The sequence below is a fragment of the Equus caballus genome, chromosome 4 (assembly GCF_041296265.1).
Source record: "Equus caballus isolate H_3958 breed thoroughbred chromosome 4, TB-T2T, whole genome shotgun sequence".
Classification (NCBI taxonomy): Eukaryota; Metazoa; Chordata; class Mammalia; order Perissodactyla; family Equidae; genus Equus; species Equus caballus.
Window position 1 is genome coordinate 9,218,354 of NC_091687.1, and position 15,969 is coordinate 9,234,322.

The following is a 15,969-nucleotide window of genomic DNA, read 5'->3' on the forward strand; positions in this document are numbered from 1 at the left end:
ACACAGAGCTGGTACACATAAGAACATGGATAAGTAACAGGTATTCACTAAAGAAAATCTGAGTAAAATGAGACTTAAAATATGACAATAAAAGAGATTCAGTATGTACTTTTATTTTGATATTTTCTTTATATATTTTTAGAAAGAAATAGGATTACTTAGTTATGTATACATGTGTATACATTCTTGTACATGTATTTTTATTAGTGGGGTTTGCATATTTGGCTTTATATTCCCTTGTTTTGGTTATTACTGTGAGCAATATTCAGATCTTTAAATAATCTATGTGGATATTATTTTTAATGACCAAAGATAATTGAACACCCTTCTATGTCACTTAACCCTTTCTGACTTTGGCTGAGTTATTTAAGCATCTTGTGCCTCATTTTCCACAGGGGTACCTTGTATACATACATATCTTTTAGAGGTATTGAGAGGCTTACTTTATCATATTATGTGAGCATAATGCACACAATGCTCAGATATCAGTACCTGGTGCATCATGAGTCTTCAATGATGTTATGAAGTCTTTTATTACTATATTATCAAACAAGAGAAAATTAGATTGTCAAATATTTTTTACAGTAAAATCATAGCCGCTCATATAGCAAAATATGTAAAGTTAATCAAAGCACACAGAAGAAATAAAACATGTATTCCTTCAGGAGTAACCATTCTTAAAATGTTAAACAATTCCCTTCCCCCTTTTTAAAATTTTCCTATCTATATAGACATTTATATTTTTAAGACGTTATTGTATCCTAATGACTTTTTCTCTCTTTATGTTGTGAATATTTCCAAATTTTATTAACAAATCCACAGAACACTGTTTTCAATGTCTACATCATATTGTATCCTTTGAATACAATCTAAATCAGGTGTCTCCCTGTTAGTCACCGTTTAACCTGATACATAAAAAGCTGCCAGAGAGTTTTCCTCTGAGCACAGGTGTCTCGCTATGGACACCTCATTACTGCTCTGTGAGGCTCTTCTGAGTCCAGATGTGACAACCATGTAGGGAAGGTAGCAGAGGGCCGCTGACAAGCTTGTCTGTGCCCTCCTGTCTGAAAAGGGTTTATGTTCTTAGATTTGTTGTGTTTCTCTCAGGTCTTGTTCTCCACCTGAGATTCTGTTAAAAGTTTAGGTAATAGTAGGGCCTGTATAGGTTCAAGAAACCAAATGTCTCCCACAGAGAGGGAACGCGATGGTCGGGAATTACAGGGACAGATGCAATCACAGGAGCTTGTGAGCATCAGAGGCAGGAGGACAAAGGCTCGCTGACTGATTCTATGTCCCCCTTTCCTGTGACTCTCCTTCGCTTCTTCCAATGGTCTCCTTGAACTGGGAAATAGAACCAGGATCCTTAGAGGAGAATATGATGAGGATGAGAATGTTGCCACGACCCTGTAAATTATTGAATAAATAAGGGAATATGTATGGCACAGATGCAGGGTGATATCCACATTCCTCCTTGGGTTACTCAGGATGAGCTGTATGAGAAGGGTGCATGGATTAAAGGGTAGTCTTCATTTATCTCACAATTATTTCAGACGTGGCTTCATAAATGATGCAATTTTTGTTATTTTATATTTGAAAAACAAATTGCTAATTTATTGGCATTTCACATATTCTGTGAAGACTCCTAACTACTCAAATCCTGATCACATGATTCAGTACTAAATGACAAATTGTGTCAGTGAATGTGCCACAAATGTTGGGTTTCTTCTCTCCGTGGGGGTAGGAACAATACATAGCACTTTTTTTATCCTCAAGGATCAAAAGGACAGACTCTGGAGCTAGATTACCTGGATCCAACCCTTTTTTGCTACGTACCAGCTGTGTGTCTTGGACAAGTGCCTGAAGCTCACAGTATGTCACTCACCTCACAGGTCATGTGGGCTTCATGATAACAGAAGTGACCTCAGAGGTTACCGTGAGGGTTAAAGGAGCTCATATGTGCAAAGAATTGAGAACACTAGCAGAGAACTCACTCACACGCAAAATTATTAGCTGTTCTTCTCTTGGCTCACTCTCTCTTCTTTCACAGACAGAACCAAGAGTTATTCAAAATATGGTGGGCTCATCTAACGGCCCCAGTGGCTCAGAGCTCTGCTGTGACGGCATCACGCTGGCACAGCCCTGACTGTGAAGTGAGGAACCATCTTTCTCCTCCCTCAGAAAATAGACACTTGCTCCATCCCAAATTTACCTCAAGTACTCTGTTTATTAGAGAATTATGACCTTTACATTTTCAGGGTATCATCATGGCCCAGTTAAAAAAGTCTGGATTCCTTGTCTTTGACCAAATACTTTAACTCTCTGAGCCTTAATTTCTTTATCTATAAAATGGACAGATAATAGTTATATTGCAGAGGTGTTGTGATGATTATATATGGTAATATATATGTACATGTCTAGGAGTCCTGTGTTCACAATGACTCCCTCCCTCAACCTGAGTCATTCACAGTTAGTGGAAGTCTCTGGATGGTGATGTGATAAATGGGGCCTGTGTCCACTCATTCCCAGACAAGACTTTAATTCATTAGGAAGCAGTGTTAAAGGAAGCTTTGGGAGCATAATGGTCAGGAGTGCTTCCTACTCAAGGTGGGGCCTAATGTGTGAGCATAACACATGCTGGCCTCCTGGAAAGCTCAGGAAGTGCAGCAGAGGAGGCGAGCCTGAGGCTGGGAGCCCAGGCGGGAGGTAGTTAAGTTTGCTCCTGTGGGAAGGCTGTGGTTGGGCAGAGACTGAAGAGAGGCTGTTGTTGGGCATGTTGGTACCTCCAGTGCTGAGGGTCCCACCTGCACAGGAGTTAATGGTCACATCTTTTTCCATAAACTTTATGGTAAGCATTGAAGTAGATGTTTGAAAGGTTTCACTTGCCCCAATTATGTTGTTTCTCTCACCTAAGTCAATGGAGCTGGCGTTTTTACTGAGATGATAGACATGAAGTGTCCCCTAATTTGGTGTGGTTTCTGCCAGTGCCAGAGCATAACTGTATTTTCAGCATCTGCAGTGGGCACCGCACAAGACATATGAGCTCTCTCTCTGTTGCCCTGGAGGTTGACATTTCAGGTTGCTCCACCTTTAACTGCTCTTGTCCAACTGCCAACAAAAAAGGGAAATTCCCATGAACACCTGCCACAGAAAAAGAAAACAATAAAGGATCTCTTTCATCTCTCATCTATGGTGGAGTAATGGAGGAGCAACTCAGAATCCCAGAGAGAGAAAAATATAAATGTTTCCATCATTGTCCTCCTGTCTGTCAGACTTTGTCATCAAGAAGAAGGCAGGAAAGTGAGGCCCATGGTCCTTGGAGGGTCCAGGTCAGTGAGAAGAGGGTGTGGTGTGACTTGGTGTAAGAGGAGGAAGTGGTGGCTCAGGTGGTCCTGGGGGACCCTTCATGACCTGCCGCAGAGCTGAGGGTTTGGTGTTTCTGATGACTGACTGGTGTGCAACTGATGGGGAATAGGGTTCACAGTCTGGACGGGAATGTGTCTGTGGGGTGGATGAGGTCAGTTCTGGAGTTGGCCTAAATCTGTTTCAAACTTTCCTGTTCCCCCCTTAATTTTCACACATAGAAATATTGCACCAGAGATGTGAGGGTATGGCTTGTGAGTCATAAAATTAAAATTAGTTCCCCTACTAATTTGTTTGGATTCAGTGCTCAAGAGTATGAAATATTAGCAATATTTTACAATATAAATAAAAGACAAACTGAAGTTTCAAAGTGACATTATTCATACCTCATTTTAAAAGCCATAGACATTTTGATTTGAAATACAATGGGGTATTTCATTTTATGATTATTTGGGAAATCACTGTACAGATTAGAATTTAGACAAATCAAATTTCAGTTGTAATCTGGGTGCCCTTCAAAAAGAAATGGGATTGAAATTGCTTAAAGGAATATCAGATAATCCACAGGGATGGGGCCAGCTTCCACTCTACTTGGACCTTGGAACTATCTCATGAACACGACGTCACAGAGAGCGGTATGTTTAATTAACGTTGACTTTTACATGTAACTATAAGCCTTTAAAATTAATATTATATCTAATATGTATTGAGGATGTGCTGGCACTGTTCTAAGTGTTTTCCTGCCTTATTTCACTTCACTTCTCAATCTTGAGACTTAGTGGTACTATTATCTCCCTTTGGAACATGAGAATATGTAGCAAAGGTGATCAATTCCAAGTCACACAGCTGGTAGATGTGGGAGCTTGGATAAGCAAGAGATGCTCAGTGGAGAAAACCTGAGTAAAGAGGTTATAAAGTGATGCAAATAAAAGCCATCATCATTTACTTTTAAGTGTTTCCTCCACACATTTATACATAGTAGGATTTTTGCTTGGATCATTACACATGTGTTTTTTTTTTATTTTAAATGGGCTTTACACATACAGTTTCATATTCTGTTCTCTTAGCTAACTTTATATTTTGAAAATATTTCAGGTCCCAAAAAAGTTTATGTGAATATCATTATTAATGACATTTGAAGATAACCACCCTCCTATGCTACTTAGTTACCCCTTCTGATGTTGGCTGAGTTATTTAATCTTTGTGTCTCAGTTTCTGCATCTTTAATTGCTTAAGCAAATATCTTTCAGAGACTTAAGAAAGTTGCACTATCCCACTAAAAATGATAGTGAACATAAAATGGAAGCAATGGTGCCTGACACATAATAAGCCCTTGATGACGTTTTAAAGTTATGCTTTCATTATTATTGAAAAACCAGAGAAAATTAGCTTCTTAAATAATATTTTATTTGTAAAACTTTTTGGAGTCCATTTTTGAAAATTTATAAAATCATTAAAACTATAAACAAGTAAATAACCTCTCCACTCTACCATGAAACCACCTATCTTAAAACTCAAATATTTCCTTTTTTTCGTTTCTTCCACTAACAAAGACATTTACGTATTTGAGATTTAATGTAAACTCATTCATACGTTATGTGAATTTTTGATATTTGAATATAAACATTTTCACTTTTGTTAATAAATTTTCAAAAGTGCCATTTTTAATGATTTCATAATATTCTATCTTTTGAATGCAACATAATTCATTTGCTTTGTTCTCTTTGTTCATCATTGAATTTGTCACTAAGTTTTCTAGGGATCTTATGGAAAAGCTGACATCACTTTTGTCTCCTGAGGTCTGTTCCTCTGAAGACACTATATCACCAGGTCCACTGATCTTCCCTACAGTATATGAGAAAATCCATGAAAAGAATTCAGCATAGATATTTTGAGAAGCATAATGCACACTTTCCATGCATTCCTTCTGGAAAGGGCTCCTCTTCTCACAATTGGTGTGTTCCACTCAGATTCTAGTCTCTAATTTGCTTGCATAAAAATAGAGGTAATTAACAAGGTTCTGTTTTGGCTCAAGAAGGCAATGGTTCCCCCACTAAGAAACCCTTATGATCATAAAGAGTGTAAATCAGGATGTAAATCAAAGAAATATGAGCCACCAGAGGTGGGAGAGGAAGGGCTGAAGGATCATGTGTCTAATTCCATTTCTTGTGTCAGCATGGCCTGCAAATGCCTCCTTTTTCCTTCCAATACATCTCAAATGTGAACAATAGACTGTGGATCCTTGAAGTAAGGGCTGGAGAGAATGAATATGTTGAGGTTATTTGGGGATTTTTTTTGTTTTTCAAGGAAGATCAGCCCTGAGCTAACTGCTGCCAAGCCTCCTCTTTTCGCTGAGGAAGACTGGCCCTGAGCTAACATCCATGCCCATCTTCCTCTAATTTATTTGTGGGATGCCTACCCCTATATGGCATTCCAAGTGGTGCCATGTCCACACCCGGGATCCAAACTGGTGAACCCCGGGCCGCCGAGAAGTGGACCGTGGGCGCTTAACCGCGGCACCACTGGGCCAGCCCCGAGGATTTTTAATTAAAGTATGCGGTACCTATAGGAAACTTGCAAGGAGATATCTATATATTTCCCAGAAGCCCACTGCAAATACGACTGTCAGAAATAGAAAATGAGGACCTTTTTATTCTTTTATACTGAAAAAATTGACAATTTATAGGCATTTTATTTATTTTGTGAGGATACCTAGTCATTCAAATCCTGGGCATGTGCTTCAGCACATAATAATAATTTGTTTCAGTTAATATTCCATAGTGGTTAGTTCTCTCTCCTCTATGGGGATGGAACAGTGTTTTGTTTCTCTCATTGCCCTGAAGTTAAGAAGTGGTTAGTGCAACAGGCAAGAAGAGCCAGATTATCTGGGTCCCTACCCTACTCTCCCAACTAGCCACATACCAGCTGTGTGACTTGACAAGTGACTGAACCATTTGGTGCTCACCTCATAAATCAAATATGCCTCATGATGACAGAACAGAACTTGTAGATGGGGAGGGTTAAAGGAGCTGATATATTCAAAGAATTGAGACCACAGATAGAGGACTTACACACACACAGTGTTAGCTCTTCTGGTCTTGGCAGATTGTTTCTCCTCTTCCTTGGGCAGATCAAGGGTCACCCAATATGGTGGGCTCATCTAAGGGTCTCAAAGAATTTGGAGCTCTATTTTGGTGAAATAATATAGGCAGATTCCTTGTCCCCACACCTCGGTGTAAAAACAGCATTGCTGCATCACTAATTTACCCCCAGACAACCTAGTGTTCACTTAAAGAACTGAAATCCTTAAACTTTTCAGTGTGGTCTCATAGTCTAGTTCAAAAAGCATGGCCATGTCTTTGGCTGATCATTAAGCCTAAATTCTCTAAGCTTCAATTTCTTTAGTTGTAAAATGGACCAATAATAGTTATATTGCAGAGGGGCTGTCTTGAGTATACATGATAATAATGGCTCACAGTGATTCTCTCTCTCAGTCTGAACGTTGCCCAATTACTGAGAGTTCTCTGGATGGTGAGACGATGGACAGTGGCACAGCCACGGTGCTCTCAGTCCCCAGACAGGACTTCAATTCATTGGGAAATAGTGTCAAATAAAGCTTTGGAAGCACAATTCCTGGGGTCAGCTGGAAGCTAATATGCAAGCTTTAATCCAAAATGGCTTCCTAGAAAGTTCTGGAATTGATACAGAGAAGGAGAGGCTGAGGCCAGGAGCCCAGCTGGGCCTGGTTGTGGTTGCCACTGTTGGGAAGGATGTGGGTGGGCACACACCCAAAGAGGGGATCTTGTGTGGGTTGTCTCCACAGATCTAGTACTGTGGTCCCATCCAGCACAGTAGTAGATGGCCACATCTTCATTTTCTATGAAATTTACCGTAAGGACTGAAGTGGAAGTTTGAGAATACTTTCTTGCTTCAAGTTTATTTTTCCTCCCTCCTAGGCTAGCTCGAGCTGGGGATTTTGTCGAGCTCACAGAAATCAGATGCTCCAAAGCCTTCTTTGGTTTCTGCCGGTACCAGTGAATGTAGTCCCCTTCAAAATCTGAGCTCGTTATCTTGCAATGTATGTTAATACTTTTCTTTACTTCTGTGGAAATGGATATCTGGGACTGCTCCACATCTGATAACCCAAGTCCAACTGTAAGCAGAAGAAGAGAATTTCCAGTGAACTTCTGACAATATAAGAAACATTAAAGAATTTCTTTGCTCACTCACGTAGACTGCAATGGTCAGGGAATGTGACTCACCAGCCCAGAAGGACAAGAAGGTGAATGTTTCCAGCAGTGACATCCTGTCTGCCAGGCTGTGTCCTCAAGGAGAAGGCAGGAAAGTGAGGACCTGGTGACTGGATGCCTCAGGTCAGTGGCAAGTGGGTGTGGCCTGAACTGGGGACGGGGAAGGAAGTGGTGGGTCAGGTGGGACCTTGGCTTTTAGTGCAGGCTGAGGCTGAGGTACTGATTTCTGAGGGCCTCATGCCCTGCTGATCTCAGGAAGAGGCCGTTGGTCTCCCTAGGGCTCTTGGGTATGAATGTGAGGGGGTCATGGAGGTACCTCGATTTCTCTGGAAATGGGAATAGTTTCTACTTACCTAGGAGCTATTTTATGAAGATTTTCTCAGCATAATATTTTAAAACACTGCGTGTTTAATAAATATTAACTTTTATGATAGCAAATATTTAATGAGCATTTGCTATCTGTAGGCCTTTTTTCTAAAAGCAAAAGTTTTTCAGTTTTAATCTTCAAGGTGATCACGTGATATGGATATTTGTACTTTTCATTTTGAATATAAGGAAAATGAGGTACAGAGGAGTGATATGACTCAGCAAAATTCATGTAGGTTATAATGGGACATAGTGGTAAAGTTATTAATTGAAGATAGTCAGAGAAACAGGGTAAAGATGAAAATAGAAAAACCCATGATTCTGTCACCAAGACCAACTATTATCATTATGATGCGTTAACTTCTAGATTTCTTCTTTGAATATATATGGATATTAATATGATTTTGTGGACTGTAAATATATTTATAAGTTACATGTGGAATACGTATAGGGTTTTGTAATCTTCTTCTCTCAGTTCATGTTGAGGAACTTCTCGCGTCATTGAAGCATTTTTCAATGTCAGCTGCTATTTCCTTGTTCACCTCCATCACCTAGAAGCTGCCTGACCCTGTGCAAATTTCTTAATCTCTTTGTGCCTCAAATTCCTCATCTGAAAATGGATGAAATAATTATACCCATCTCAAAAGTTTATGCAGATTAAGTAGCTAAAAGTACCTAGAACAGCCTCTAGCATCTAAAAAATTTTCAGTAATTGTTAGATATTATCAGAGCTACTATCATTTTTTTTTAGTTTAACTTCCCCATGGTGTCAACCATTTCATATTTTCCCCAAGTTTCATTGTTAAATGTGGTGGTACCCACTTGGAAATAGAAACCTGGGAAATCAGTCAAATATTATTGATATTTCACTTTTCCACTCTTAGAGAACTTTTTTCCTCTTTTTCCTTTTACCTTTCTTCAGCTAATCTTCTTCACTTGCTTTTATGATTTCCATATGGTTTTCTCTGAAAACTGTGTGTATTAGAGCTCCTTTAACCCTGGACACCGGTTTTCCCTGAAACTTGTGTCCAGCTCTGTCAGGTATCATGTGGGTTTGATGTGAACACTGACTGGATTTGTCCTCTTGAGGAGAAAAGAGAGGAAGAAGCTGACTTGATGGATGGATTTTTCCCTGAGGCAGCTGCCCTATTTTCTAGTAAGTACCATTTCTGAGGTGACCAACACTGGGAAACTGAATATTGAGGAGCAGAGAGCAGTGGCCTAAGACTAGAAGGACTCGCTACTCCCCTGCACAGGGGCAACAGAAGGAGGAAGAGAGGGTACCGATGCTCACCCTGGGTCAATGCTTCTGAGCAGGTGTGTAACAGACCAAATATTTATTAGATGCTCCAGAGCCTGCTTGATTTTGTTGGCACCAACATATGACTAAGGTAGCAGATACAATGCTGAGTACTGTACATGAATATATTTATCCTTTTCTTCTCCTGTAGACATAGATATTTCTGGTTGTACCACTTTGGCTATTAACTAAAAAGAGTAAAACACCCTTTTTCTCTGAAATACTCAGAGGTTGCATTAAATATTTTCTTTAGGTTCTCACATACTCTGAACAGAAGGAAGAACAAACTCACTAGCCCGGAGCAAATGGCAGATGATTGCTTCTTACTGGACATCTTATCTGCCCAGGCTTTGCCTCCAAGGACAAAGAGGAGAATTGAGGATGCTGGTGGCCAGAAACCTCAGGTAAGTGTCAGATGTGTGTGTCTGCTGGTTTCGGGAAAGGAAATAATGGATCAAACAGAAATGTCATCCATGACATTTCTGAGGTGTCTGGTTTATCTGGAGAACATTAGTCAGGTTGTGGCAACAACAAGCCCACAAGTTCATTTCTAGATATTTGGGTAAGTAGACAGACAGGTAGATACAGACAGAGTGATGGAGATGGAGATGGTGATGGAGGTGGAGACAGAGATTGACACAGAGGTAGAGATAGACGTATCTAGTGGAGAGAGCAATATTGGCAATGTCCCTGAAGGAAGGCTTTTCTTGACTAATTGGCCCAATTATTTCATACAAGGGGATAAGGTCAAAAGTGAAATTTAATTACAGGTACTAATAACTGATCTTAATGAGTCCTTACTCTACTCCAGACTTGGTGCTAAGCATTTTGACTTTATAATGTTAATTCTCACAGCAATCACTAGAGTGGGTGTTACATCACTGGAGATGACCAAGTCCACTCCTGTCCTCTGACTCCAGCATTTGGGCTCCTTCACTCTGTGGTCTATGTAGTCTGTGGAAAGGCCTTTTATCCCCCTATGTATGTGATGACTGTCAGTTTCTCTCAAGGCTCTGGAATTTAAAGCCTGGTTACTGGATTCAAACGATACTATTTTCATTGGTTCTTGATAATTCTTTTTATCTAGACTACTTCTGTCTTTCCTTAGGCCAAGAAGCTTCATGGATTGAATTTATTTAAAACCCTGTATCTTGTCTACATAACTCTATGTACTTCTTACCTCATAAATAGGGGCTCCCATAGCATACAAATTTAATTTACTAATTAATAAAAGATGTACCCCAGGAGAAATATTTAGAAAAAGGCACTGTTTCTCCAGGCTGGCCCAGCCCTGCTCCCGGCTGTAGAGGGGGGTCGGCAAGGGATGGGATTTCGGTCCCCACTGGTGTCGCCTAACCAAGGCACCCTAGAGCAGGGCACATGGTAGAACATACACACGCTAAACACATACATATGCACATACATACATATATACATACATACATACATACATACATACAACTCAGTGTGTGTTGCGAGGGAGCGTCCGTATTGTGTATAAATGGTTATCTCATCTCTTCCTCATTCTGATATTGGAGGGAGTCACTAAACTTATCGATTTAAAATGGTTTCTTCCAATTTGCAACGGTCTCTTTCTGATTAGCTCAGTCTCTTTGGTGCAGCCTTCATCTTTTCTGTTCCTCTCTTCCTCCTGCTGTCCCCACATGACATCACTACACATGGAAGAGTGTTACTTCTTATAGTCTCCTCCTGTCAACCTCTGTGTCCTCACTGACTTCCAGCCCTTTACCCTGCTGGTCTCTGGGATTTGGCCTCTTCCTCTGAATTGGCTGGTGCAATAACCAGACCTGAAACCCACCAGTGATTCACACCATGCCTTGGGATATGAAGTTCCCACCCTGCAGCTTCTCATCCCCATCCTGCGTGTACTGCATGTGCTGTTCCCCCCGGCACCTCTCACCTTCTTAGAGACCCTGAGAGGCATTTTGATCTCCTCCATGTGGAGCCTGTGGGGAAAATCAGTGCTGGTTTGGGCTCATCTTTGCAAATACCTTCCACTGTTGATGTTGTTCTACCATGACCTATTGGGGAAGCCTGACATCAGCCAGCTGTTCTCAGATTCTCCCTCCACCTGTTTTGGGTTTCTGGTGAAGTTTCTGTCCTTCTGGGATAAGACCCTCAGAGACAAGGGAACCAGAAGTACCTTCACCTCCTGTCTCCCCACCATCTCACAACACATCCCAGCCAGAAGTGCTACCCCTTCCTCTCGAGGAGAATGCTAACTTTCACAACATCACTCCCCAGTTTTCTGTGTCTTGCACCTCTAGTAACATTTGTGTTCCTAGTTTGTGAGGCTTGCCTTTTGACCTATACATCAGAGATTCGGAAATTTAGAGCATCCCTTCCTTTTTCAACTAAGTTGACTTTCAAGCCCAAGATCCCATGATTAAGTCAAAAAGTGAGCTTGTTCCTGGCACAGCCACCGTCTCCTTCCATGGGTGGTAAATCTCATAGTTTGCCTAAGTAGAGTAACAGCTACAGGTGCTACAACACAGGGAAGAATAAAAATGTGCTGGCTACAAATTTCGAAAACATTATGCTCATTACACATTTTCATTGTTTACTTAAGTCCAGGCCATGGGGTTTCTAGCCCTCCTCCTGCTGTACCCTAAACATGACAGTTCCTGATAAAGCAAGATCATGAAACAGAAAAGACAGGCTATTTTCATAGCCTTTCCCCGCCACTAGGGAGAAGGCTCCTATGGTAGACTGTCAAGAAAGGGAACTCTACCAGATGTGTGCCTAAGGTGACCATTAAGCCATGGCGTCTTGAGTGACTATTCATTTGTTCCTGACCAGGATCTGCAGGGCTGGGCAGAAGATCTACAAAACCCATATTTGTCCACAGATGCCATAATATATTCTCATAAAGTTAATAAACATTAAGGGTATTCTAAGTGGCTCAGTATTACAATTGAAATAACATGGGCTATTTGTTTGGACAGATTACTGCCCCTAATAAAACATTAATTTTTTAAATCCCTGAACCAATCTGAGAAATAGAACAGCAAGTTTGCATTCAAAGAGTAAAAGTGGATAAATATAGCCACAACATCTGGTCTGCCCAGGCTGTGTGCCCAAAAAGAAGACTGAAGAGATAGGGAACCTGCAACAGGAGAAGGAGGTCTTCCATGGTGTTAGCAGAAGAAATGAGTGGCTCAGAGCCCCGAGCCCAGATCAGTCATTTCTGAGGGTACTGATTGGTCAGCACCATATGGAAGCTTGACTCATAACAAAATGACGCCAAAAGAACCAGTCCATTTACAAAGGTAAAAGCTCTTCATACCCTTTTATCTTTTTAGGTCTTAGAACATTTTAGGAAAATTCTTTATTATTATTATTATTTCATCAAGATTGTTTTGTTGATTTCAGCAGGAAAGTTGGTCCAAGTTATCAAGTCTGCTAAGAACTGAAGACACCTTTTGACTTTTCCAGGTGACAGTCATCACTGTTCTCTCTGCCCACCAGCCCTCAGGATAGTCAAACGCCTCCATGACCCCTCACACAGACCTCTGCTCTGAACTCACAGCCTCCCAGGGCCTGGGGAGTCCCCTTGCTTCGTGTGGATGTGAAAGTGTTGCTTCCTTACCTCCTCACTGGGGAGGAGAGAGGTTACCAAGACACTCCCAACAGTACTCTTTAGAAAAAGTCTCTGCAGAATCAGTGTCCCCAAGGATTCTGTAAACTCCTCTTGTATCCAGGCGGGCTGTATTTCATGACAAAATTCAGAGTTACCAACACTGGCCACCTCATAGCAAGTCTTTCAGAAAAGTCTTTTCAGCTAGCCCCATGTTTTTGAATTTTGCTATTACTGACATTTTGGTCTCAATACTTCTTTGACTCAGGGGCTGTCCTGTGCTTTGCAGGATGTTTAACAACATCCTTGTCCTCTCCTCACTAGATGCCAATAGCACTCCCAACCCACAGTGACAAGGAAAAGTCTCTTCAGACATCACTAATGTCCCCTGGAGGGGCTATTGTCCCCAGCTAGAATCACTTATCTGGTCCCTTTTGTTACAGATGCAGGCAGACCTTGTGACTGTTGCCTTATGCTTTTGGCTCAGCCAAGATTGGGACAAAATGAAACTCTTAAACATCTGACACAAAAACTCTTCATTCATGAGCAATATCAATTAATATCTTTAGCATCTTTTCTGAAGGATTTCTCTCCCTCATCTGAGTCAATATAACAACAAATAACTCTATCACTTAGCAGAGAGCACTGCTATCTTTCTTGACCAGTTGTTACCTGTTACTTTCATATATTCTGTGCTAAATTTCATTTTTTCTACATCAGCCATATGTTTTAGTCATTGTTAAATTCCCTATAGCATCAAGCACAGTGCATTCCTGACAGTGATGGCTCCTGAAAATTTGGTTATTGTTAAGAGATAATTCATATTATAGATCTTATTGGAATGGATGTAAGATGCTAAAATGAAACTATAATTCTCTATCTTCATATAATGTCTACAATTTCCAAATTACTTACATCCATTAGCTCATTGTGTCTAAATGACAATATTTTGAGGCAGGAAGTAGGTCCCAGAGGGGATGAGGGTGTAATGTTAGCCCTCTCAGGTAGAAAATGGTAGAACTAGAACTCAGACTTATTTCCTTTATACCAAGTCCACACAGTGTGCTATAGAAATCATTCAGGGCTGCTTTTCATTCCAATTCTGCTTTTTATCAGTTTGATTTATTCACCATCTAACACTCAGCATCCTCAACTATGTAAACGAAATGAGAAAGCCTATCTCTCAGCATCAGTTTAAGGAAAGTACATAGCACAACCCCTGGCATGACGTGGGAGCTCAGTGGATCCATGATCTTCACCTCTTTCCTCTCTTCTCTGCTTCTGTTGAAGCAGGCTGAGCACAGATCTACTAATGGGAGGCCTATTTGGGATTTTGTGTAGGCTTCTTATCTGCTGTTATTTCCTTGACTTGAATAATACGGCATCTCCAGACGGAAGAACTCCCCATCATGAGGTGCTATGGGGTCTCAACTCTGCCCTCCCAGACAACACTCTGTGGGGTGGAGCTTCATGACCAAGTCTGTGAAGCAGGCACACCCATACTTTCCTTCAGAGACATCTCCCACATCCCCACTCACAGCAAACATGAGCAAGGAGGGAACTGGCTACAAATGGCCTATTTTTCCTGTACCCAAAGTGTTAGGGAAAGTTAATTACTGGAGAATTTGATTCAAAAAATAATAAAGACCTAAAGTAACAACATATTTGAAAATTTGGGATGCTGTTTTCCCAGGATATGTCTTTTTGCTATCAGAAGACTTGATTACAAAAGCTGTTTTCCTAATCCTTCCCAGATTTTCAACCAGGCAAGGACGTGGCTGGTGCATTTCTGCTGCATGATAGTTGAAGGTAGCATGACAGAGTATAACAGTGGATGGACTAAAGATTAAAGGACCTCCAGGTCAGTCATGGAGACTGAGCTGAACACACCCGTGAAAAGTTGGTTGATGACTTTGGATGCAGAATTGGAAGTGTTCCTGGGTGCACCCCAACCACGCTGGTAAGGGTCTGAGAGATGCTCAGAAATGGACATCACTTAGGGAGGGGATCCTGAGCGTCAGGCCCTATGGTGAATACCTGATCATTGTCCGCAGCTTGGGGAGAAGATGTTCATGGGGGAACCAGCCACCATACGTAAAAATTCAAAAGTGAATCAAGGATTTTTGGAGGTATTTTGGAGACATCGCTACAGAGCATTAATTCACTTACTGTGTACAGTATAGATATTTGTGAATGAGTGAGTTCCTTAACACATCTGATGCCTCTTATTTTCTACATGCAAAAACAAAAGCTCAGGAAGAGAGACGATCACTTAAGGAAACTGAGGAACAAATTTCCTTCAGATCATTTGGAGTTTCCTTTCATTAATCATTTTATCAGTGTTATTAAACTGTTCATAAACTTTGAATTTTCAGTTGAAAAAGTGTTTCAGTTCAGCTTAGAGCTCAAAGGCTTTTTGTTTTCCTTCCCTACAAATAGCAGCAGAGCTGTTTCCTGTTTGGGGCTGGAGGATCAGGATTTCTTTCCCTCCCCATCTCCTCCTTTCTTTTCTTTTCAAGAAGTTGATTGGCTTTATAAAAACGTAGAGAAGATAGTTAAAACTTTTTCATGATTTTGTTTTAATGCAGAAATCAGAGTCATATAATTTTAGCAGATATACAGCATCTTGTTTTACAGATGAGGGAGCAGAGGTGGAGATCCCCCCAGATTCCCATATGGGGTGGCATTAGGGGAGAAATGGAAGGCAGAGGGCCCAACGTCTCCCCAGGGTTGACTGCATCACCCTGTATGAGGATTGTCATTTACCACCGTGATCTGAGTGGTGGGCCTGCTAATGGACGAGGGCGCCGAGAAGGTGGCAATATTGTTTCCTGGGCATCTAACAGCTGACCCCTCTGCTGTAAAATGATTGATGGATGTTGGGGCAACAACTTAGAAACTGGGTTTAGGAATTCAGTTCCAGTCTCAGCTTTAGACATTTTCTACTACATCTCCAGAGTCCTTTATCCTTCAAATTATTTGCAAAATGTTTTACTTGTGCATTCTTCAGAGGACATGGTGAGATTCTTAAATTGTGAGTCTGTAACAGCCCTATGCAATAGAAGTAAATGTGAGTTGCCAATTTGAGCCACAAA

At 40.9% G+C, this 15,969-nt stretch overlaps 1 protein-coding gene across 3 annotated transcripts in view; it reads right to left on the bottom strand.

Moving 5' to 3' along the window:
• The window catches only part of LOC100629239 (T-cell receptor gamma chain C region DFL12), a 63,172-nt gene that overhangs the window by 39,623 nt on the left and 7,580 nt on the right, over positions 1-15,969 (bottom strand). Inside the window, exons 1-2 of one of the 3 annotated variants that reach the window (XM_070265493.1) lie at positions 7,623-7,740; positions 7,193-7,513 (exon numbers count right to left, since the gene is read on the bottom strand). The exons of the other annotated variants lie outside the window; for them this stretch is intronic. Coding sequence (XP_070121594.1) covers positions 7,193-7,234 — 42 coding nt within the window. The 5' untranslated portion in view covers positions 7,235-7,513; positions 7,623-7,740. Of the gene's footprint in view, positions 1-7,192; positions 7,514-7,622; positions 7,741-15,969 lie in introns of those variants that run through there. 3 annotated transcript variants of the gene reach the window in all.